At 41.4% G+C, this 25,427-nt stretch overlaps 2 protein-coding genes across 4 annotated transcripts in view; one reads left to right on the top strand and one right to left on the bottom strand.

The window, feature by feature from the left end:
• The window catches only part of NUDCD1 (NudC domain containing 1), a 54,852-nt gene extending 35,578 nt beyond the window's left edge, over positions 1-19,274 (bottom strand). Inside the window, exons 1-2 of one of the 2 annotated variants that reach the window (XM_063327411.1) lie at positions 19,143-19,274; positions 8,491-8,645 (exon numbers count right to left, since the gene is read on the bottom strand). In XM_063327411.1, coding sequence (XP_063183481.1) covers positions 8,491-8,645; positions 19,143-19,260 — 273 coding nt within the window. In that variant the 5' untranslated portion in view covers positions 19,261-19,274. Of the gene's footprint in view, positions 1-8,490; positions 8,646-13,527; positions 13,627-19,142 lie in introns of those variants that run through there. The other variant, XM_063327412.1, reaches the window with a different exon arrangement.
• Positions 19,275-19,431: 157 nt separating this feature from the next.
• ENY2 (ENY2 transcription and export complex 2 subunit) lies at positions 19,432-25,067 on the top strand. Of its 2 annotated transcripts, none has more exons than XM_063327413.1 (5): positions 19,432-19,558; positions 19,945-20,038; positions 21,887-21,957; positions 23,816-23,890; positions 24,806-25,067. In XM_063327413.1, the coding sequence occupies exons 2-5, from the start codon at positions 19,971-19,973 to the stop codon at positions 24,880-24,882; spliced, it is 291 nt and encodes a 96-aa protein (XP_063183483.1). In that variant the 5' UTR covers positions 19,432-19,558; positions 19,945-19,970; the 3' UTR covers positions 24,883-25,067. The 2 variants fall into 2 exon arrangements, with proteins under 2 accessions (XP_063183483.1, XP_063183484.1); XM_063327414.1 differs by having other exon boundaries at positions 19,507-19,638.
• The last annotated feature ends 360 nt before the right edge of the window (positions 25,068-25,427 follow it).

The following is a 25,427-nucleotide window of genomic DNA, read 5'->3' on the forward strand; positions in this document are numbered from 1 at the left end:
GAAGGCTGTGGATGTTGTCTATCTGGACTTTGGTAAGGCCTTTGACACCATCCCCCATAGCATTCTCCTGGAGAAGCTGGCGAATCATGGCATAGACAAGTGTACTCTTCGCTGAGTTAAAAACTGGCTGGATGGCTGTGCCCAGAGAGTTATGATTAATGGGGTGAAATCCTCTTGGCGGCCTGTCACCAGTGGTGTCCCTCAGGGCTCAGTTTTGTGGCCAGTTCTGTTTAATATCTTTATCAATGATCTGGATGAGGGGATTGAGTGCACCCTCAGTAAGTTTGCAGATGACACCAAACTCGGTGGGAGTGTTGATCTGCTTGAGAGTAGGAAGGCTCTACAGAGGCACCCGGACAGGCTGGATCGATGGGCCAAGGCCAACTGTATGAGGTTTAATAAGGCCAAGTGCCGGGTCCTGCATTTTGGTCACAACAACCCCGAGCAACGCTACAGGCTTGGGGAAGAGTGGCTGGAAAGCTGCCCAGCAGAAAAGGACCTGGGGGTGATGGCAGCAGTGTGCCCAGGTGGCCAAGAAGGCCAACAGCATTCTGGCTTGTATCAGGAATAGCGTGGCCAGCAGGAGTAGGGAAGTGATCATGCCTCTGTACTCGGCACTGGTGAGGCCGCACCTCGAGTGCTGTGTTCAGTTCTGGGCCCCTCTGTACAAGAGGGACATTGAAGTGCTGGAGCGTATCCAGAGGAGAGCTACCAGGCTGGTGAGGGGTCTGGAGACCAGGTCACATGAGGAGAGGCTGAGGGAGCTGGGCATGTTTAGCTTGGAGAAGAGGAGGCTGAGGGAAGACCTCATTGCCCTCTACAACTACCTGAAAGGAGGCTGTAGAGAGGTGGGTGTTGGGCCTCTTCTCCCAGGTGAATAATGACAGGACCAGAGGAAATGGTCTGAAGTTGTGGCAGGGGAGGTTTAGATTAGATATTAGTAAGAATTACTTTACTGAAAGAGTGGTCAGGCACTGGAACAGCCTGCCCAGGGAGATGGTTGAGTCACCATCCCTAGAGGTACTTAAGAAACATCTAGATTTGACACTTCAGGGCATGCTCTAGTGGCAGAGATTGCAGGTTGTTTGGTTGGACTCGATGATCTCAAAGGTCCTTTCCAACCATGAAGATTCTATGATATTAGGAAAAATTTTCACACTGAAAGGGTTATCAATCATTGGAACAGGCTGCCCAGGGAAGTGGTTGAGTCACCATCCCTGTAGGTATTTAAAAGATGGGTAGACACAGTGTTTAGCAACATGATTTAATGACAGTTTTTGTCAGAGTTAGGTTGACGGACTAGATGATCTTCAAGGTCCCTTCAACCTAGGCAATTCTATGATTCTATATTTTTGTACTGAAAACCTGGAGGGGAAACAAGTATTTATCTATTCTGTGCCACCCAAAATACACTCTCACTATAGTAAGGGTGGGCATGAGATTAAGAAATAACAGTGAAAAAGTATCAGATTAAAACAGCATATCATTACAGGCCTTGAAATTTCAGCCACATTATTATATTTTCTAAGTATCTCCTGCCCCTCTATTTTCACCCAAGCAATGGATACCTTGGGGTGGGCGTTAAATCATATATATCTATAGATATGTGTGTATATAAATATATTTATATATAGTTCTAGTAATAGAAACTCACTCATTCTGGTCTGTGAAATAAGGCAATCAAAAATATATACACAAAGCACCATCTTTAAAAGATTTCCTTGCACTTGTGCACATGTATGCAATACAGAAAGAACAAACTTGTGCATGCAAAGCATGCTGCAGCCTCATTTGCTGAAAAGTCTGTATTTGGGGGGATTTAAAATCCTTCATATTTTCCAGATGTGATTAAAATCAGAAGGTTAAAACGAAGGTAAGGAAGAGAAATTGGATTTGGTTAAGTACCATTTTAATAAGCAACAGCAAAAAGACCAGATGACAAACAGATAGCCTGCTTGTCTTTTGGGCCTACTTGAATTCATATGAGAGCTTACTGTGTACTACAAAAAGGCACAAGGGTTATTATGAAACCTGCAATGGAAAAGATGCAAATCTGATTTTTAATTATTGGAAGCATTCAGGGTCACTTTGTAGATTTCGTTGCATCACTATGCCCCCTTGAACTATTCCACTAATTTACAATACATTCAGGAGGGGAGAATGAAAGAATTAAAAAACAACCAACCAACCAACCAAAAAACCCCAAACCCAAACAAAACAAACAAAAATCCCACAAACACTAGATACAAAGAATTTTGGCTTCCTCATCTTTTACTTTATTGTAGGGTTTCACTGAAAGGCAGTGTTTTCTACAATAAAAGTGTTCCATTGTAACTAGCAATGACTGCTGTGCCTAGGAAAAAAATAATTAAAATCCCATGCATCTTATCACAGAAAGAAGAAGCATCATCCCTGTTAACAGTGATTTACCAGGCTATACTATGTAATATTACAGAACACCACACTTTTGTCAGTTGTCAAGTGAATATTATCAGTAAGCTTCAAATAGTTTTGGATGTAATTTAAAAAATAAAAATTAAAAAAATACCAACTATCAACCATTTAATCTTCTAAAGCTCACATCAGATTTATCAGCAAGAACATCAAGACTCAATATATCTCCTGAAGAAAGTGAAAAATAATCTTCATTATATATTACAAAGCCTTTCTCTCAATAGGCAAGAAAGGAAATGCTCTTACTTGCAACGTTTCTGTTCACTAATTTAACTTGAGGCATTTATTAGGCAGTCTGGTGAAGTTCCTACTGACTGGAAAAGGGGAAATATAACCCCCATTTTCAAAAAGGGAAAAAAGGAAGACGCAAGGAAATACAGGCTGGTCAGTCTCACCTCTGTGCTCCGTAAGATCATGGAGCAGATCCTCCTGGAATCTCTGCTAAGGCACATGGAAAATAAGAATGCGATTGGTGACAGCCAACATGGCTTCACCAAGGGCAAATCATGCCTGACAAACCTGGTGGCCTTCTACGATGGTGTTACAGCATTGGTAGATAAAGGAAGAGCAATAGACATCATTTACCTGGATTTATGCAAAGTGTTTGACACTGTCCCACATGACATCCCGGCCTAGAAATTGGAGAGACATGGATTTGATGGATGGACCACTTGGTGGATAAGGAACTGGCTTGATGGCCGCACTCAAAGGGTTGCGGTCAACAACTCAATGTCCAAGTGGAAACCAGTGACAAGTGGCGTTCCTCAGGGGTCTGTACTGGGACCAGTGCTGTTTAACATCTTTGTTGATGACAGAGACAGTGGGATTGAGAGCACCCTCAGGAAGTTTGCCGACGACACCAAGCTATGTGGACCAGTCGACATGCTGGAGGGAAGGCATGCCATCCAGAGGGACCTGTGCAGGCTTGAGAGATGGCCCATGCAAACCTCATGAAGTTTAACCACGCCAACTGCAAAATCCTGCGCCTGGGTCACAGCAATCCCAAGCATAAATGCAGGCTGAGCGGAGAATGGATTGAGAGCAGCCCTAAGGCAGAGGACTTGGGGGTGCTGGTGGATAAGAAGCTCAACATGAGCCAGCAATGTGCACTCGCAGCCCAGAAAGCCAACCACATCCTGGGCTGCATCAAAAGATGCATGGCCAGCAGTTCCAGGGAGGTGATTCTGCTCCTCTACTCCGCTCTGGTGAGACCCCACGGGGAGTATTGTGTCCAGATCTGGAGTTCTCAGCACAAGAAGGACATGGACCTGCTGGAATGGGTCCAGCGGAGGGCCACAAAAATGATCAGAAGACGGCTGGAGCACCTCTCCTTTGAAGACAGGCTGAGAGCGTTGGGGTTGTTCAGCCTGGAGAAGAGAAGGCTCCAGGGAGACCGTATAGCGGCCTTCAAGTACCTAAAGGGGACCTACAGGAATGATGGAGAGTGACTCTTTATGAGGGAGTGTAGTGATAAGATGAGGGGTAACGGTTTTAAACTGAAAGAGGGGAGGTTTAGATTAGATATTAGGAAGAAATTCTTTACTGTGGGGGTGGTGAGACACTGGAACAGGTTGCCCAGAGAAGCTGTGGATGCCCCATCCCTGGAAGTGTTCAAGGCCAGGCTGGATGGGGCTTTGAGCAGCCTGGTCTAGTGGGAGGTGTCCCTGCCCATGGCAGGGGGTTTGGAATGAGATGATCTTTAAGGTCCCTTCCAACCCAAACCATTCTATGATTCTATGATGAGAACAGTCTCTAATTTCAGTCCAATAATGAAAAGGATGGACTTACTTGAAGCTGAAACAAAACCTGCACTCAAACTCCTTCTGTGTCAGATCTGCTTTTAGACGTACTGTTTTTCACTGTTCACCAGCTGATTAACAGTGGTTAACAGTAACTCCCTACTTCAGAAGCATGAGGGGATGTTGAGATACCATAGCCATGTATTACACCAGCAAGAGCTGGCTAAAACAACTATAGTGATTTTAACAGAAGTCAGGTTGATTCACAGTAATTAGGTTTAAATGACAGCGACACAGTTCCTTTAAGAAAAAACTAGATGCAGTTTCTTGTCAGACTGAGTTCTTCATCTCCCTTCACTTCTCTACAAAGATTCTTCCTTTGTTTAACTATTTTTCACTCCCAGATCTCTCTTATCTTTTCCACTGGCCTTTAATTCTAGCGCTGCTCACTTTTTTGCTTCTTAACAGCATACTGTGCTTCCTTTTGGCCTGTCGTTCTGTTCATCTATTCCACATTTCATCTGGGTGCCTTCACTATTAGAACAACCCCTTTCCTTTCAGCAGCTCCATCACCTCACCTGCCTATGACACTAACCCTGATTTTAAGCCTTTTAAGCAGCCCAAGTTTCAAATGTGTGTAGAAATTATGAGCAAATGGTTCCTCCACAGGCAAAGTCAGACAGACTAAGGCAGGGTGTATTCTAGTTGCTCACGATAAGGAGTGCGCAGGTACAAGAGACATAATGTAAAATGCAAGGTTAAAAATTCCCTCTACTGTTCTGAGCCCCATGCCAGGCTCTATTTAAGTAAGCGTGTCTTAGCTTACACAGAGTAGTGAAATTTTACTTAGGTTCTTTGGCATGCCTGTAAGATTAAAATTTTTAAGTTGTATTTAGAATTTGTATCGTTCCAAAGTCACAAACAGTCTGTCATACTGTACAAACAAGCAATATTTCAGAAGAGATTTAAAATAAGAATGAATTTTCCAATGAAAAGACAGGGACTGAGAAAAGACAAAACATACCAAAAGAGAAAGGAAAAAAAAACCATAACCACCAAATTATATGACAATTTCCACAAAGTAGCCATAACAAATACAGAACTTTGTTTTTATGAAAAATCAAAATACCTGGGCATCTGACACATCTCTCTAACCAAAAAACGTCCACACCCAGCATTCTGAATAACAAAGAGCCAAGTATTTAAAACGCTGATACAGAAGTCTAAAAGATGATGTTGTTCTTCACTTTAACTGCTTCGTTATTCTGACTCATTTCACAGAATTACCACGTTGTTTCTGGTGCCACTAACAGTTGTTCTGAACTGAAGTTAACCAAAAGTTACAGAAACAGCATTCTACAGCTAATTCTCACTGGCATTCAGAAATATGAAAATATAGATACCATTAAGGGTTTTACTTAAGTGTCAGAAGAGTTACTGTTGCCACAATTCCTCAATTCCATTATTTGAATAGAAAACGAAAGAAAGTCATCTTTGCAAGAAGAGCTGAAAGTAGGGAAATGAAGTCCAAGTATTTAACTGCTGGAGATGAAAACTTTCAATATTCATTTTCCAGCTACATTCCAGTATTACAAACATCAAGCAATTTAAAAAGTCAAGTCAGATGCAAAAAATCCCACAACAATCAAAGAAACACAAGTCAGGAATCCTGTCCCTACACTACCCATTGGGTCTTTAAAACAAAGTAACGATGCTGGCTTATTGAATGAAAGAAGTCCTATAGTCCCATAGCTGTAATAGAAGAATATTAACACTTCTATACAGTATTTCCAGCCAAGTTAGGGTAACAACTTTCTCAACCTGGTATAAAAAACCCACCTGAATACTCATCCATTGACTTACAGAAATTTCTTGTGTTGATCACGCCTCTTTTTCAATTATATTTGATTTTGAGCAAGTGGCAAGATATTACCTACACCTTTTGCCTTCACAGATGACATCTTTTTAAACACCTAAGTTGCAGGGATAATTCATGATTTATGGATAACTAACACACCGCCATATCAGAATCAAAGTTGCAACCGAAATAGGAAGCAGAACTATAAATAGCTATGTGTTAAAAAGCCTATGTGTTCTTTCACCTTGGATTTAGGATAAGCATGTTAACCTGTTCCATCTTCTATTTTAAAGAAGACTGACATTAATTTTAATTGTGGCCGTTGCTAACTTGTAAGCTATACTTGGCTGAAAACAATATTATTTGTAATATACATTTGACTAATATATGGCTAGGCACATTTGTAATGAGACACCTTGTTGATGTTTCTGAATACACATTCCTTTTGATACATATGCAAACATGTTTCCTTTGAAAAACAGCACTGTATTGTGCATTAGGACACAAGACGGTGGCTGTTTATTTCACAGTCCAGTGGAACTGAAACTCGTGACAAGATATTAACCAACTACTATTTTCTTGAAGATTCCGATGGACCCATCAGTCCTAGGGAAGAATATTTCTTATTTCATTTTACTGCACATAAAAATGCAAATTACCGCCTGTTGTAAAATCCTTTGTCTAGTTTATCTGCTAAGAAATAAATTCACACACTTTAGTGCCCTCCTAATAAAGGAATGTCCTGGCTGTCTGTGTTGTGCTGTCAGTGGAGCTGCAGGGGTGGCCTCTGGGAGAGGCCAGGCCTGCGCCGTGCCACACACAGCCACTTCCAACCCCCTCCAGTTGACACGCCACAGGACACGGCTGAGCCTGTCAGCCGAGACCGGGGTGCAGAGCAGAGGCTCGCATGCAGCCCTTGGAGCAGATCACGGGGAAGCAGGCTGTTCCTCTGCAGCCCACGGAAGACTACAGTGGGGCAGATATCCACGCTGCAGCCCATGGAAAGCCCAGGCTGGAGCAAGCTCCTGGAAGGAGCTTTGTGTGACTTTGTTTCTCATCATCCTACTCTAGTTTTAATTAGCAATAAATTAAATTAATTTCCCCAAAGTCAAGTCTGTTTTGCGCATGATGGTAATTGGTAAGTGATCGTCCTGTTTTTATCTCAATGTACAAGCTTTTCTGCCTTACTTTTCTCCCCATCATGTTAAGAGGGGGAGTGAGAGAGTGTCCGGGTAGGTGTCTGTCAGCCAGCCAAGGCTAACCAGCACAAGGAAAAAACACAAAAAAAATAAGATTGTGGCAAGCCAGTGTTCACAGAAGGCCTTCCCTGACAAGCTTCTTTCTTTAAGACGTTCCTACTGGGAATCTAGATGATCTCAAAAGATTTGGAAGAAGTCCCAGAAGATTATTCTGTCTCAGCAAGAGTCTGCCAAAGGCTGCAACTGCTTCCATGTTCTATGAAAAGTAAAGGAACTATTTTGCAGCTTCAGTTCTCAGTGTACCATTCTCTGGATACCTGTATTTTCTGAAAAATCTAAAACTACCATTTCAGGATTTTTCTCAGCTTAGCCCTGGCCTAGTAATTTCCACCCCCGGAACCTTGCACAGAGTAAGTGACGCTTCTCAAAAAAATCATGCATCACCCTGATTTCTTTTGTCCCACACAGTACAAGACAGATTCCTTGGTAACATGTCAATGGCTATTTTCCTTTCGACAGTCTTTTATTCCTTAATGACCACATGCTACAATTGCATGTACCAGAAACCTAGTGCCCATAGAGCCACGTCCTTTCCCCCCAAGAATGAAGAATAGCTTTGTCACGGAAACTAGTGCATCCATGCATTAAAATGGCTCAAAAGAAATAGCAAGTTTGACTACTTATCAGTATAAAAGCAGAGAACTGTGATGTTTTTCAGACTCGGCCTAGCTTGCTTACACTCTATTGCATGCCCAGGGTCACCAGCACCTTTTTGCCTCCAATGAGTGATGCCTAGGTTAAGCTATTAGTCCATAAAGGCTTTCTAATTCTACTGCGTACAGCTTCTTTCTTTCCTCATATCTACAGTGATTGGATTTTCAAATTAGCAAACAGACAAACATCAAGTAATGTAGCGGAGAAACAGCCAGCAATTAGAAAAGAAGTGTCTATTCTTTTCTTCAGCTTGTCATCATGTGTATCTTCCCCAGAATGGAAGCAGATGCAACACTACTGCAATACTAATGCAATACTATTAATGAAAATATGTTGGAAACCTCACTTAAAATGTTTGCATCCTTACTGGTGACCTGCATTTTTGTTAATCTACCTGTCTTCCTGGCAGTAGCTCCCCCCAGTTTTTGCATTTGGATCCTACTTGCCATATTTTCAATGTAGATATTTTCTTATCTACCCCACATCTTTTCAAATTCAGTAATTTTTTTAAAAGGTTTCTTCTTACCAGAGTCACTGACACATTCATAACCCTTCCAAATTGATCCACATAGTAGACATTATCCTGGTACCAGGAATCAAGATGGAGATAATTATACATGCCAAAAGCACGCATGTGGTCAAGGGTATATTGATCATCACGAAGTTTCACTTCTGCTACAGCTGTGGAGAAAAAAAAAAAAGATTACTATTTTAACATTTATTTATTTATAATGTAATAATTTAAAGTTCAAACTAAAAATTTAAAAATAATTCTTCCATCCTTAGTTCATAGGCCTTGTTTATTTGAAGAAAAATACGTTATGCATACAGAGTTTAAAATTTCACCACAAACTTGGAAAGCTGGTCATCCGCACTGAAGGCCACTGCAGTCATTCACTGTGATCACCGTCATGGTTTAACCCCAGCCAGCAGCTAGAACCACGCAGACAGTCGCTCACTCCCCCCAGTTGAGATGGGGGAGAGAATCAGAAGAATGTAAGTAAGGAAAAACTCGAGGGCTGAGATAAAGACAGTTTAATAGGTAGAGCAAAAGCCGCACACGCAAGCAAAACAAAACAAGGAATTCATTCACTACTTCCCATCAGCAGGCAGGTGTTCAGCCATGTGCAGAAAAGCAGGGCTCCATCACACATAAGGGTTACTTGGGAAGAAAGACTCTGAACATCCCTCTCTTCCTCCTTCTTCCCCCAGCTTTACATACTGACCATGATGTCACATGGTATGGAATATATCTTTGGTCAGTTGGGGTCAGCTGCCCTGGCTGTGTCCCCTCCCAACTTCTCGTGCCCTTCCAGCCTGCTCATTGGCAGGGCGGCATCAGAAGCAGAAAAGGCCTTGACTACCTAGCAACAACCAAAAACATTAGTGCACTACCATCCCGGTTTCTCATCCCAGATCCAAACCATAGCGCTATACTAGCTGCTAGCAAGAAAGTTAACTCCATCCCAGCTGAAACCATGACAATCATGTAATAACTATTACCTTTTATGGTGGCCTACAGTGGTGGGTTGGCCCTGACCCACCAAAGCCAACCTATCACTGCCCTCCTCAGATGGACAGGGGAGAGAAAAAATAATGAAAGGCTCGTGGGTCGAAATAAGGACAGGGAGGGATCATTCACCAATCACCATCATGGACAAAACAGATTCAACTCGGGGAAATTAATTTAATTTTTTGACAATCAAAATCAGAGTAGGGTAATGAGAAATAAAATCAAATCTTAAAATACATTTACCCACCCCTTCCTTCTTGCTGGGTTCACCTTCAGTCACAATTTCTCTGCCTCCTCCCCCACAGCAGCACAGGGGGATGGGGAATGGGGGTTGTAGTCAGTTTATCCCATGTTGTCTCTGCCGCTCCTTCCTCCTCAGCAGGACGACTCCTCACACTCTTCCCCTGCTCCAGCGTGGGATCCCTCCCACAGAAGACAGTCCTCCACAAACTTCTCTAACGTGAGTCCTTCCCATGGGCTACAGTTCTTCATGAACTGCTCCAGCATGGGTCCTTTCCATGGGGTGCAGTCCTTCAGGAACAGACTGCCCCAGCGTGGGTCCCCTACGGGGTCACAAGTCCTGCCAGCCAACCTGCTCCAGCATGGGCTTCCCATGGGGTCACAGCCTCCTTCAGGCATCCACCTACTGCAGCATGGGGTCCTCCATGGGCTGCAGGTGGCTATCTGCTCCACTGTTAACCTCCATGGGCTGCAGAGGGACAGCCTGCCTCATCATGGTCTTCACCACAGGCTGCAGGGGAATCTCTTCTCTGGTGCCTGGAGCACCTTATCTCCCTCCTTCTTTACCGACCTTGGTGTCTGCAGAGTTGTTTCTCTCACATATTCTCACTTCTCTCTCCGCTGCTGTTGTTCTGGTGCAGCAACTTTTTCCCCAGACAGTCTCAGACAGGCTGTCACTCCAGTTCACTCTCCAGTACAGTCGTCCTAGGACTTTAGCTTCCCTGCAGGAAGTTTATCTCGAACTTCACACAAAAAGCAAAATCCTTTCAAAAGTTACAAGTAAACTCCTTCAGCCTTCAGACCCAGAGTATGGGGAAAGCACGTCAAGGCTAAGCCTTCTCATAGCAACAGTTATTTTAGTTCCTACTTTTTCTTCCACTTTCTTCTCTTTTCTGCTCAAAAACAGAGCAAAGCTACTTCCAATTGTCCTGGTCTCAGTGGGGACAGGGTTAATTTTCACAAGAAGCTGGGACAGGACACAGCCAGGATGACTGACCCAAGGTAGCCAAAGAGGTATTCGATACCATGTGATGTCATGGAGCGGGCTAGGCATTTCGGGTTCTGGTCGGTGAGCAGTTAAATTGTGCATTAAACTGTATATTCTTTTATCAGTCTTACTGATGTTGTTTTTCTCTTCTTTTGCAGTTCTGATAAACTGTCTTTATCCCAGACCATGAGTTTTGCCTTCTATTCCCCATCCCACTGGGGGCGGAGTGAGCAAGCTGCCACATGGTTCTTTGTTGCTGGCTGGGCCTAAACCATGACACCAGTATTTCACTTCCATCCACCCCTGTAACATAGACCATTCACAACTCTATCCAGCAGTCCTCATCTTAGATTTCTTACACTCTTCTTTAGCATCTACTTAAAACCTACTAAAGAAGCAGTAGTTTATTCCACTCTGTCAGAACACCAATTACTGGAAACACTATTTCATTTGGCAGTGCAATCAGTGGCACTGCAGAGCAATCACAATATCATCAATCCCATAGTCACTAGACACCTCAGAACCGACCTCAGCAGATATACTGGCTATTAACATACAAGTGCCTATAGGAAACTATGCAAGATTATACTGTCTGACTAGTAAAAAATCTGGTCCTACTGTATAAAATACTTGTAAAATGATGTTAAAAAATTATCAATTAGTCTCCTCATCATAGAATGGTTAGAGTTGGAAGGGACCTTAAAGATCATCTAGTTCTAACTCCTCTGTCACGGGCAGGGACACCTCCCACTAGACCAGGTTACTCAAAGCCCCATCCAGCCTGGCCTTGAACACTTCCAGGGATGCGGAATCCACAGCTTCTCTGGGCAACCTGTTCCAGTGTCTCACCACCCTCACAGTAAAGAATTTCTTCCTAATATCTAATCTAAATCTATCCTTTTTCCGTTTAAAATTGTCACCCCTTGTCCTATCACTATGTTCCCTGATAAAGGGTCCCTCCCCTTCTTTTCTGTAGGCCCCCTTTAGGTACCGGAAGGCTGCTACAAGGTCTCCCCAGAGCCTTCTCTTCCCCAAGCTGAACAACACCAACTCTCTCAGCCTATCTTCAAAGGAGAGGTGCTCCAGCCCTCTCATCATCTTCATGGCCCTCCTCTGGACTCACTCCAACAGGTCCATGTCTTTCCTGTGCTGAGGACTCTAGAGCTGGACACAGTACTCCATGTGGTGTCTCACCAGAGCAGAGTAGAGGAGCAGAATCACCTCCCTTGACCTGGTGGCCACGCTTCTTTTGATGCAGCGTAGAATGTAGTTGCCTTTTTGGGCTGCAAGTGCACATTGCCGGCTCACGTTGAGCTTCTCATCAACCAATACCCCCAAACCCTTCCCCACATGGTTGCCCTCAATCCATCCTCTGCCCAGCCTGTATTTGTGCTTGGGATTGCCCCAACGTGCAGGACCCTGCACTTGGCCTTGCTGAATTTCATGAGGTTCACACAGGGCCACCTCTCAAGCCTGTACAGGTTTATTTAGATGGCATACGTTCCCTCCAGCACATTGACCCTGTGCCGCACAGCTTGTGTCGTTCGCAAACCTGCTGAGGGCACACTCAATCCCACTGTCCCTGTCATCAACAAAGATGTTAAATAGCACTGGTCCCAGTACTGACACCTCAGGACCCCACTCGTCACTGGTTGCCATTTGGACATCAAGACATTGACCGCAACTCTGAGTGTGACCATCCATCTGTTGATAATCACTGTTGATATTTGCAAATCAACAGTATTAATGCCACTCATCTCAAAGCATTATTCATATTCACCACACAGGAGGGATTTCCGTACCTCTGTAATTAATAAATTACTGTTCCCCAGGCCACAGCCCTTCAAATAAAGCTAGAGTATCAACAAAAGAGTGAGAAGAAAATACACCTGTCATAATGGGAAAGACTGCTACCCATTCCAATTTCTACTTTAACTAATTAGCATATTTTACAGTAAATTACACTGTAAAAGAAATTAGAAGGATGTGTTGTGAAAATGCATTTTAAAGCTCTTTGTAGAATCAAGCTTTATTAGAGAGATATTTTTCCCAACACGACAAGAGATGATGTGAATATTCTGTAAACAATTAAGGACAAAACCAAATATAATCCAAGATAATTATTTTCAGTGAAACCAAGTACATGTCATCTACTTCCTGTGTAGCTACATTAACTGATCTTCTGAAATTACAATACACATGCAGAAGCATGTAAAGCCTTTTTAGCACAGAAAACCTAAACTGATTTATTTTGTAAATCTTCCTTTCTCCACTTCTCCCTCCCTGACCCCTAGACATGTTGCTACTGTCAGAATTGTAACTAAAACACATACAAATAGTGTAAAAATAGTCCAAAGTAGATGCTTCCTAAAGCAAACGTATAACCTTTCAAGAAAATTCTTGGAACAATATACTATTGATTAGCTGATTCTAAGGTGATAAGCTTTATAAAAGCTGGAAGAACATGAATAAATTCTCTGTCCTTTAGTTTTTCAGCCTGTAGTCTTGAGAAGCCCTGAATAATAAGGGGTCAGAACAGGAGATCCAAATCCCTTGCATAATTGCCATAGGCAATTAATTCTTCATAAACAGAAGTCAGAAACTATACAATTTGCAGGTGATTTTAAACAAGAAGATCAAACAAATGTGTAGGGTACTGTCATGAAACACTTCAAATAAGGTTATCAACTGCTTGCAGAACGTATGCTGCATATATAGCTCTGCCAAGAAGTAATTAGAGAAACTATTCCAACCTTGATTAATTGAAACCCATTCTGTGATCAAGAGAAATCTGTGCACAAATGCCATCTGCTATTACATACCATGTGCTCAGATAGCTTATAGGAGATTTTACACTAGGATGAAGTTCATTCCTTCCTTTCTACAGACTTCCAGGTTCAAGTTTTCTTGATAGTCCTTGGGAAAATGAGGAGAAGACCAAGAGAGCTGAGTGCAAAAATGAAGGACAAATGTGACAAGAAATTAAGACTTTTAATAAAGTAAATTCAGAAAAAGAGAAGTTAATATAAAGGGAAACGAAGAAATACTTCAATCAGATCACCCCCTTATTCAGTCACATAGCTTTGTGGTTCTTTGGTTGTTTGGTCAGGATTTTTTGATGATTTTTTGTTATTGTTTGGTTTTGGGGTTTTTTGTGTTGTTTTGGCGGGGTTTTTTCAGCTTTTTGAGTTCAATTAACCAGCAACAGTTAACGACAGCTATTCAACAGAATGACACATTGTCTTCAAGTTTCTGATAAATAAATCTGCACCTCTAAAACCCAGGAACACTGATTAATACTGTCACACCAGAAAAGACAGGAAGTATGTAGAATGTATAAATCAAATCTCGGCTTTCAATATTATTTCTCAACAACCCTAGTTAGGTGAGATATTTCAGACTAGTATGAAGAAAATTATGCCACTTTTCTAGAACTGCGTTTAAAAAAAGTAAATTGACTAAAACGGTTTGAAGATATTTAAGCAAAGATTTTCACTCTCACCACCTTTACTTAAAACCAAAAGCACTAAATACAAAGCAACTCATAAGAATCAACAGAAGCAGCAAGATGTCCCTAACCTAACTGGATCTTATTATAACTTTTACACTGCACTGCAAAAAAACCTCCTTTGAATAAAGACCACTATCAAGGGACTTATACTTAAATGAATAGTGAAATCTTACATCTGCCATCAGACGTTATGAAGAACTGGGGGGAAAAAAAAAAAGGTAGGGAAAAAAGGGTGAGAACTCCCCCCATTTTTAGATACTTTACTGAATACATCAAAACAACTTTACAACACCAGATAGTATGTAAAATAATTACACTGACATATTATTTTTGGGCACCGAATGTTTATATGCTTGTATGTCATACTTTGTTTCGCAACGCCACCCAGTGGAAGCAATTTAGTATTTCATATACACTTATCTAGTAGTGGAAGAGATTACATTAACTTATTTTCTAGTATCAGCATTCAAAGATCCTTCTAACCCTGCTTTAATTCTTTTAACATTAACAAATATGTTTTTATTGTTAATGGCAGCATCATCTCATTGCTGGTTTTGAGTAAAAGTACAAGGCTTGTTTATTCTACTGCCATAAGTACATTAATAGACTAAACAGAAAAATTTACTTTTTAATGAACACATAACTTGCTGAAAACAAGCACAGGCTGACAGATACCATGTAATGAAGTATTTTTGCCTGATCAAATTACTTACACAGGTGTGAGAAGTAAATAGGATCTATCATGCACTATATTGAACACGATCCAAAAACTAGCAATGCATTTGTGAAAGTATCACTATAGCAATGCCTTGATTTATAAGCTGACTTCTGCCAGCTGCAAGAACCATTTTCTTTAACAACAGTTCCAAGGCAGAACTTGCCTCTACGTTATCCTTTTCTTTACCAAGAAATCAAAGCGCAACACAAGAACAGATACATACGTGCTTGAGCTAGTTCATAAATCTAGATTTATGAACTACAGCTATAAATATCTGAAAAAGCTGTGGCTCACAGTTTCTTAGTATTTCCCACACATTACTTTAAAGGCTTTTTTTCTATATTTAATTTTTCAAATGGAAATGGAAAATCTATAAATGTTTGAAATATATCAGTGCCTTTGGCTCCACAGAGACATAAACGCATGTTTTCCATGTAGCATCACTAATGGGCAACCACTTTTCACTGAAGCACGCACCTTCTAGTCTAAACAGACTGCAAATAAGGCAGCCATTTATTAACTCAATATTTCAAAAAAAGTGATAAAAACCCATAAATGTGTGTGATCAAATTAATGCATTGTCTGCATATTCTCCTGGCTTGCAACAGGAGGTCCATGTTGGAGCGAATGTTTACTATGTCTTTCAGATGTTATTATATCTGGTGGTTATTATTGCCAGCTAGGAAAAGAAGAGAGAAAGGCATGAGGGACACCCACATTTGAACAAATTCCAGGCCTTTGGGAAAAAATAAAAGGAATCAAGTTACATCTGACTAGTGGAAGTCAAGAGCAAGGCTCTCATTCCTTTAAAAATGTCATGCATCTTAGACATGCTTCTTGTTGGAGACAAGGATTTGCCCCACAACCACTGCTTTGGGCTCTGCTGAGATCAGATCAGGGCAGAAGAGGTGACAGTAAATGAGACACTCTTTCATCCCTCCCAAAGGTTCAGTGATCTAAAAGAAAGGCATTACAAAGCTCAATGCAAAGGAGGCATTTGAAAATAAGTTACGGAAATAAACTAAAGAAAATAAGGAGCAAAACAGACAAAATTTAGGATGAAGAGTTGAGAATTAAAGGTATTATAGTGTGGTACTCGTTACTAGTCAAAACATGTTACCAGGATGAGAGAAGAAAAATGACTGTGAAACTTTAGATTAGCTAGGACAGAACGGGTAGAAGTAAGGAAGAAATAAAAGAAGAACATACAATCAAAGTAATTAAAAGGGAACATAAGATATCAGAATTTCACCCTTCTTCTTCACTGTGACCATGTATTTAAGAAATTCACTAGAAAATTCCCCACTACCACAGATCTAATAAATAAATGTCTTAAATTTCTTTCTGCTTCAGCTGCACATCTGACTGCAGCAAGTTCCTGGCAAGCACAGTTTGACAGTTAAAGGCAAATTAGAACTGAATGCTAAGTTTTACACAATGGTCAGAAAATGAAGCTCACTGTAGTCCACATGAACATGACAGCCACCATAAGTTGCCTCTCAATACCATGTGCTGCCATCCACTTGCTCCAGTACTAGAGGCCTGCATCAATTCCATGTGTCAATATTTTTGGTAATTTTATTTTATAGCAAGCAGTGAAATTAATAAAAATGGATAAATGTAAAAACATAGATGAAAATATCTACGTTTTTAGATTAATTTAGAAAGATTAATACTCATGTATCAAACTCATGTTTGTAATAACACTGCATAAATACTTCAACTACAGCTGAGTTAACTCAGTTCTACTTAAGAATGAGTACCTATTTCCACTTATTGTCACTTATTCCAGGTACTCTAAACCTCACACGTTCACCTTACTGCCATGAAATCTGGGATGCCACATAGGCAGAAGTCCAAACCTCAGGTCACTTGAGACAAGCATTCCTGAAATAGTTTCCTGGAAAACAAACAAAAGATTCAACAGCCTTTTTCACATTAATCTTCCAGATTCTACTACCACATTTTTTCATATAGTTGTGAATAAAATTGGAAATTAGTCATGCTGATGGTGTTCCTAATCATTCTACCTTTCTTTTAGCTGTTGTATTTTACTCACTCCCACTTTGAGGAAATAAAATCAAACTCTTCACTCAGTGACAAATATTAATTCAATAATCCACAAACTATCAAGTTCCTGAGACTTTTAATCTGCTCACAAATGTGCTGGAAAGCAGAAGTCCTTGGTCTTCTCACACAGTATTAATTTCTTCTCTCATGCAGTAATTTGAAAAAGCCATGGCCTACACAGCACTCACAGTCTCTATAACTCAACCTATTATTCCTGCGCAACATAAACTTCAAGTTATGGAAGGATGCCCTCAGTTTAATGCATATGTAGACCACTGACACTAGAAAATACAAAGTTCAGGTATATCTCTGTAGAGTGAGGAAACTGTCTTGAAGTAAGCAGGAGAAAACTAGGAAGGCAAGAGACAGCTGTATGGCCTAAGAGCAGGCTGAAATATGGACAAACAAAACATCTAGAAGACAGATATAGGGCCTGGTTTGTTTTATATTTCATGTTACTGATTTTAAAAAGCAACAACAACAAAAGTTTTCCACTCTTCAGTGGACTGATATCTATATCTATCTACATAAAACACACACAGAGAACAGAATAAGTGACTTTGTATTAATGGTTTAATAGGACAGCCAAGTAAGTTAGACTGCAGTGAGCCAGGATCTTTGTGCTGTGGGAAGTGGAGAAAGAAAAGAACACAGACACACATATCAATCTTCTATCACACAAATTACTGCAACTATTATGTAAAATATCTGAACGGACAAGAATGACTAGATCCATCTCTCCATTAGCAACTCCATCATTCAAATATGTTAATGAAAATCTGTAATCCACATCTATTTAGGACAGGTGCACAAGTGTCTATTCAAGAACCACACAGCTAGTTTGACCATAGGCAGAACATCAAATAAAGGATAAACTAAGAGACTGCTTACGCTACACTATCTGTTACCATCTTTGACACAGCTGTAGTACACTTCTAAAACACATACACACACTTAAATTTGGACTAACTTCTGATAGGTGACACCTAAACCAGTCTTACAGTAAAAACGTCAAAATACATAACAAAAATGTTACTCATTAAATTCTCCAGTCCTCTCATAGATACATATACAGTATCACCTCAGTCTCATTCACTCATCCTTCAATACACAATTCATATACAACTTCCATCCAACTGCTGTCAATTCACCACTGCAAACGCACCTTTCTGATTCACTACTAATGCAATGCATTCAACACAAAACTAAAGTAACGCATAACAGCTAACTCTGTAGACAGGTATATTGTTCAATAAATACATAGGGGAAGAGATCAGTCCACCCAAATTGCGTATTAGTGTCCCAACTTTATAAAAAAATGAAACTAATTCATGCACCTTCCAAAGGATCTAAATTTCAGAAATCAATAAAGGTAGAATGCTGAGAGATTTCAAGGAGCGTGGCTAAGGTTGTAGGCACATACCCAGCGTCACTTTGTGCCAATGTTCTTGTCAGTGAATTAGCCCATTAATGGACCAGGACCTCAAATGTTAATAACGCTTAGCAGAAAAAGCAGAGCATGCAATGCATAGCCTGAAGAGCCACCTCTGAACTGTGGGCAGAGTAAGAAAGGAAAATAGTTAATTTACTGACGTTTGTAGAAGATACCAATTTCATATATACTCTACCACAGTCACATGTACACTACCACTTTGAACTACCTCAGCTGGTCATCTGGCCCCACCAAGTGCGCACAAGCCAAGCCCAGATTTGTCACACAGGTTTTCTTACCTAGTTTGAAACTAGGTTCAGACTCACAGGGGCGGACAAGCTGTAAGGTAGTGATTCGACAACAGTAACAGACCTTGGTCCACCATGAAGCCTCCTGAGGCTGGCGGGGGGGACCAATGACAGCATTGCAGACAATTATAACAGGAAAAATCGATACGAAACGCCGAGTCTTTTAACCACCCGCCGTTCCCGACAGAGGAGAGGCGCGCAGGCGCCCGGGGGTGGCGGGCTGGGCTTTCTCCATCTCAGGCCACGCTCGCACGGAGGGCCGCCGAGCACCGCGAGAGGACGGAGGGAAACACGGACGGATCCGGTGCCCTCCCCTGCTGCCCGAGGGGCCGGCCGGGCCACCGCCCCCCCACCTCCCCGGCGCCGCGCACGCCGCCGGACCCAGCCCTGTTCCTCACCCGCGTCCAGCCCCAGCTGGTAGCAGGCCAGCGGCTCCAGGGACAGCTTGTAGCCCTCGAACTTGGGGTCCAAGAGCAGGCGCTTGGCCTGCAGCGAGCAGTGGGCGGCGCCCGCCATGCCGCGTCCGCGGGGAAAACTTCGGGAAGCGGCGGAGGCGGCTCGGCAGCCCTCAGGAGGCGCGCGGGAGCCGCCGCGGGGCACCACGGGAAGGGCCGCGCCGGGCGGGAGCGGGGCACGCTGGGAGCGGTAGTCCAGGCCCGGCGCCGCCGTCTGCCGCGGAGCGCGCCGGGAGCTGTAGTCGCCGAGACGGCGCAGACTACATTTCCCGGCAGCGCCCGGGGCAGGCGGTGGTGTGTTGTGGGTCCGGGAGGTGGATCTGCCTCCTGCCGCTGGGGACTGGCGGTGCCGCGGAGGGGTGAGATGGGGCTCGGGCCTTTCTCTGGGCCTTTCCTTGCCCCCTTTTCCTCCCTCCGGCCGCGGCAGGGGAGCCGCTAGGTGGGCCGGGCCGGGCGGGTGAGGTGGCAGGCGGGCGGGCCGGGCTGTGCGAAGGCCGCGCCGGGCCAGGGTGGGCAAGCGGCCCAGTGACTGACCGGCCCCACCCCCCCCGCCCGGCGCCAGGGTAGGCGGGCGAGCGCCGTTCGGTGCTGGGCCCGTGAGCCCGTCACGTACCAGCGCTCCGGCCGCCAAGGGCGGGGATGCGCAAATGGAGGCGGTGCTGCGTGTAATTCTGTGCGGGCGACTCTCGTTTTGCTGTATTAAGTGGCGCCGATGGTTGTCACAGCTCTCTTCTGCCCTGCCTAGGTCTGTGAAAAACCTAGATTTCCAAAATGAATAAAGATGCCCAGATGAGAGCAACCATTAACCAAAAGCTAATAGAAACAGGAGAGCGAGAACGGTAAGTAGGCTTCCTGCTCCGTGCCAGTAACGGGCAGTAAATACTATCAAACATGACCTAGAAGTAAAGATTAAGTAAACCTAACTCTAAATTCTTCAAATGTCTGCATGTGAGTGTCATATGTATTATATAATGCTATATTAAAAAAAACCCACAAACTTATTTTTGCCTTTTGAACAGTTTTAGTTTAGTTTTACTCTTGAGAAGCTGGGAAAATAAAGGATGGGCTGGTTGCCTTATGAACTCTAAGGCTTTTTTCTTATTCTAGTGGTTTGTGTTGGAAAGCTCTCAGTTCATATAAAAATCACCATTAAATGCAGTTTTTCTCAGTTAAATCTTTTTATTTTCTGACAAAGAGAATCAGACAAAACTTTCCTTTTTGCTTCTAAGTTTTTCTTGTGTTCCTATCTCTTTTCTTATTAGGGAAAGAAATACACAGTGGAACACGTGAAACAGCACTTGTGCAAGTCATTGTAGAGATCCCAATAAAGGCAAACAATAAATTACGCAATGTAGCGTGGCAGCTAATTTTCGGCCTTTTGTTGTCTCCTCTGTTTGTGTTGTATTTACATGTGTGCTTATGACGTTTCCCGCCTCATCTATATTTGTAACACCATGCACCAAAAGCTCTATTTCCTTCATTTTTCAAGGCCAGTATGAGAAGGTCTTCCTAGGTCATTACATAGTCCTATACCTAGTGTAACCTTCTGTAGACTGATATGGTGTCTGGGCTCTGCTCCTTTCCTGGTTGTGACCATCCCCTTGGAGATTGCTCAGAGCTTCAGCAGACCACGCAATTTCTTGAAATGGTATTGGGACCTATTTTACTCTAATTTAAGAGTAAGAAGAATTTTGACTGGGTGTCCAGTGCTGTATTACAAACAAGCTTTATGAGAGCTGTACTATGATCAGAGACAGAGCACTCAGGTTTCTTGAATTAAGAAATATCCAGAAGCGGTGAATTTCACCTGTATCATTACTCTCCTTTTTGTCATCAGTTCATCTGCCCTATATATGATTCACTGAGCAAAAAGGATTAGACCTACATAATTCAGCCTTTTGCTGCAGTCCTTTCATTCATAAACACAGAATTTTGATAGAGTTATTTAGGATGGTTCAAGGTAAGTAGGCTTCCTAGCTGATGGAATAAAGGATGAAGGTATTAAAGCGTATGTTATCATATCTTACTTTCATTTTCCATTCTATTTTTCAGTACTAATTTTCACTTTTTTAGCTAGCTTTCATTATTCTCTCTTGATATATGGAGTAGATGTATCATTGTCGCAGATTGTTTTGTTTCTTTCTGTAATGCCTGAATACTTATAATTGCTAACAGTGCTCAGGAAGGTAAGATATACAATCCCTTCACGAGGCATCTTCACCCAACACGAGGTAAAGCGTAACTGGGGAGAGAAACCTGCAGTTGATGATGGTAGTACAGAATTCTCCTTTCAGAAAGGAGTGGGGGAAGGTTTTATTTCTTTTGAAGGCCTGGTTTCAGGTGAAATATTCTACCTTGGAAAGTTAACATATGTTTGCTACCAGAGTAGACGCAGGCAGTTCAAGTGATTCAAGGGCTTCTCCTTCTTTTCTCTGGCTGCAACATCAATGCTGCTTGAAGAAATACTGTGAATTAGCTCCTGAGTGGACGACTCCTCATAATCCAACATGATAAACAAAAATTGGTACTCATTCAGGTTAGGATTCACATGCTGTTCAGCCATTTCTGCTGCTGCTGTGGGAGTTCTGCTATGAGCAGTAATTGTAAGCTTAACTTTCACATTGAAGCCTATTTAAGCTGTGAGGAATTTTTGCCGTTTTTAACAAGTTTGTATATTGTCTTAACAGCCTTAAAGAGTTGCTGAGAGCCAAATTAATTGAATGCGGCTGGAAGGATCAGTTGAAGGCACACTGCAAAGGTAACGGTGATCAAATAACTATTATCCTTTGTAATCTACTGGTGTGCTGGCCATAAAAGTCCCAGATGAAAGCTTTACTGCCTAACAATCAATTTAAAAGAGTTGTGCAAGAGGAAAGTATCCCTGGCAATCGGTTTGGCATGCAAGAAAGCCTCTTGCCATCTTGTCAAAAAAATCTCAAAACCTCTGTGATCTGAAACTTATTAAGCTTCTAAGTATTGGAATTGGTTCCCTAAATATTTGTGATGATACAACTTTTTGTTTTGAGAGAGATGTCCTTACCACAGGAGAATAAAAACTAAGAAAACTGAGCAAATACGGTGGTATGCAATTTAGAAACTCGAGAGAAAGAAGTGCATTTGTACTCCTTCTGAATACAATTCCTGAAAATAAGATCATCTACTTAAGTGGGAGAAAACAAACTTAGAACCTCTAAATATGCAAATCTTTTAGTTTTGAGTTAAATATTTAGAATTATTACAATTTACAGATTTGTAAATTGTATGAAACCGTTATAAATGGTATTTAAGAATCCAGGATTATTACTGCATGATGAAATTTCCTTACAGCAAATAAGAAATCCCTTGAGCTTTTGCTTTAATTCTGATTTGATCTGTTGTGTCTGGCATGACATGAAAAAGTTCTTGTACGGCTGAGTGTGTCGGTTTTCATAGGTGGATTTGCAGAGAAGGCTGAAATGATTCATGCTTGCATGCCACCACCAGAGACTGATTACCCATTTCAATAGTGCAGATAGTCAAAGGGATGTTTTTCTGCCTTCTCAACCATACACTTTATAATCTGCTAATTCAAAATTGTTTGTTTTACGTTACTACTTTGAAGTTTAACTGCTGAGAATGCAAATAGAAGTTTAGTTGTCCCTGTTAAGGGCCTAGTAACCTCCAATAGCAAGGACAGAGAGAGGGATTGGCGGGGGGGAGGTGGAGTGTTTTTGTTGGTGTGGGGTGGGTTTTTTGGTAGCTTGTTCTAGAGCCTCTTGCCATTGTGGATTAGGGCCAATAATTGAGCAATCCAGGATTCTACAGGGAGTTCAGCCAAGAAAAACAGTTTACAAATACTTCATGTGATGTCAGTTCCGAAAACATGTAGTGTTCTGGGGGCAACCAATCCTGTGTAATGATGTATAGTTAAAAAAATTAATATTTAGACAAAATATTTTAGGTTTATACTACTAAATTCAGGTTTCTTCTCAGAATTGACTTCTGCATTTTTCAGTAGTCTTCAAGGCACTATAAGTAGACAATTTGTTTAAATATCGGTATGTATTGATCATACAGCATATCTTAATCATAGCTTTTATTTTGCTGTAGATGTATACCTTTCTTTCAGATATGCTTTTTTACTTTGCTGAAGTATATAGAGAGATATTTAAACCAGTTAGGAAGAGTAGTAAGTATTCACTGTCTTGCTGCTCTCCCTTGTTGTATGTTCCAAAGTCTTTTTCCAATCGCATCTCTTTCTTGCTATTACGTAAATAATGTGTTTGAAGAGATAAGCGGACCAACTCGTGAACTGTTACAACACTCTGGTAATATGCACATCTGGTGATGCTCAGATAAGCTTAAACTTTGTAATACTTGATTTTAAAATACGAGCTGACCAACATGCATCAGCAGCGACAAGTTCCCATCCTTAAGCCTAAGGTATGAATGAGAGACTAAATCCACTGTACAATGCAGTGTAAGTACTGAGTTAACAACCTACGTCTAGGTCACAAGCTACCTCATCTTCTCGCATGACCTGTGTGTGCAGGTTTTGTCTCTTCTTCATTGGCGCAGGTTTTGTCTTCTAATGAATGGATTAAAAGACTTAAAATATCTGTCTTGGTCTTCCCTAGATGTCATTAAAGAAAAAGGATTAGAGCATGTTACTGTTGATGATTTGGTGGCAGAAATCACTCCCAAAGGCAGAGGTAAGAAAATGCAAACACAGATGTGTAGTATATCAACAAACATACCTACCTCTATTTCATTAATATTTTGAAAGAAGCATTATGAACTTGCCTGTGTTGGATTCAAGGAAAAATGTTAATAGCTTAACTGCAAATAAAACCTGTGAATTTTTGTTGTGTAACAGCCATTCAAAATGCGTAATGAGCTGTGTGTGTAGGCTACTTCTGCAGGTGATGTTATTTAGTCCTAAGTCTGTATTCATCTGTATAATTCACTTAATGGTCTCAAAAAAACTTCGGGTATGAGGCAGAGATGTTTTAAAATTCCAGTTCTTTTTAAGATGGAAAATCTGAACTAACAGTGCTAGTGTAATAGGTAGTGGGAAAAGGAAAGGACATAGCATGCAGATATAAAAAAATGTAATTTCTTAAGGAAATACTGCAGTCGTCTTTATATAGTTCTTCTTGGACTCTCTAATCGGCTTTGGTGTTAGTGTGCAAAACTTCATCAAGTCTTAAATAAAAATAGGCCTTCAAAATAACTTTCTGAAGACCCTTACTCTGAGGTCATGGCTGAGATTTTTTTTGGGTCTTAACTTTGTGAAGAAAAAAAGTAGGATAATCAAACTAGTTTCTGGTGATTGTATCCTGTTTGCTGTTGAATAATCCTTTCCATCAAACTTACCAATTTTCTTGACTATGGCTAGCCAAAGAAACTACCAATAACACCAATATTCTCAATAGACTTCACTTTTAGCCCGTTTTAAATGGGAAAAATATAGACACGCTATATGAAAATCAAGTAGCTTCAGTTACTTAGGTATTAACAGAATTGCAATAACAAAGAAAGAATAGAGGAAGCGGTTGTAAAAGGTTGGTATTAGCATATTTTCCATTTTGTCTTTTTTACTTCTTGCTTTCTTATTTGTGTTTCAGCTTTGGTACCAGACAGTGTAAAGAAAGAACTCTTGCAAAGAATAAGAACCTTCCTTGCCCAGCATGCCAGTCTTTAACTTTGCCATTCACCTGGGATACAGTGTTTGTTTCTGTATTATGTCAATCATGTTGGGATTGGAATGCAGTTTCCACACTTAAGAATGGAAAATCATTATTTTTGTTTTTGTACGATGAGTTGAAGTTTCTTTGCACAGCATTGATTTCTTAAACTTGGTGTTATTTTAATAAAAAATTTTGTGGACTTGTGGTTCTAAGGCTCTTCTGTCTATCAGTGCACTGTAATGTGGCGTCACCTCCACCGGTTTTTAGTAATCCATAATTTTATATAGTAGTGCAAATGCTCAGATTTTCAAAAAAGAAGCATAATTAACAAGTAATGTAGAAGGGGGGAAAAAGTCTGTGGAAAATGGGTTATGACGTGTTACTATCCTTTCTGATTTTCCCTGAGTAAGTAGCTGGACAGCATGAAGAAGTTAAGACTACGTGACACTGTTGGTGGCATTCCTCTCTGTACTTCTTTGCCAGCGAGTGAGTGGTTTGAAGTCTCTGACTTTTGTTGCAAATATTCGTTCAGCAATTCAGAAGAGGTTGAATTCTTCAA

This window comes from Chroicocephalus ridibundus, chromosome 2 (assembly GCF_963924245.1).
Source record: "Chroicocephalus ridibundus chromosome 2, bChrRid1.1, whole genome shotgun sequence".
NCBI lineage: Eukaryota > Metazoa > Chordata > Aves > Charadriiformes > Laridae > Chroicocephalus > Chroicocephalus ridibundus.

Bases quoted from the DNA above. Each gene is read 5' to 3' on its own strand.
- ENY2 (XM_063327413.1), top strand. From the start codon at position 19,971: ATGAATAAAGATGCCCAGATGAGAGCAACCATTAACCAAAAGCTAATA. The intron at 20,039-21,886 runs GTAAGTAGGCTT...TTGTCTTAACAG, and splicing joins GAAACAGGAGAGCGAGAACG to CCTTAAAGAGTTGCTGAGAG. The intron at 21,958-23,815 runs GTAACGGTGATC...GGTCTTCCCTAG, and splicing joins GTTGAAGGCACACTGCAAAG to ATGTCATTAAAGAAAAAGGA.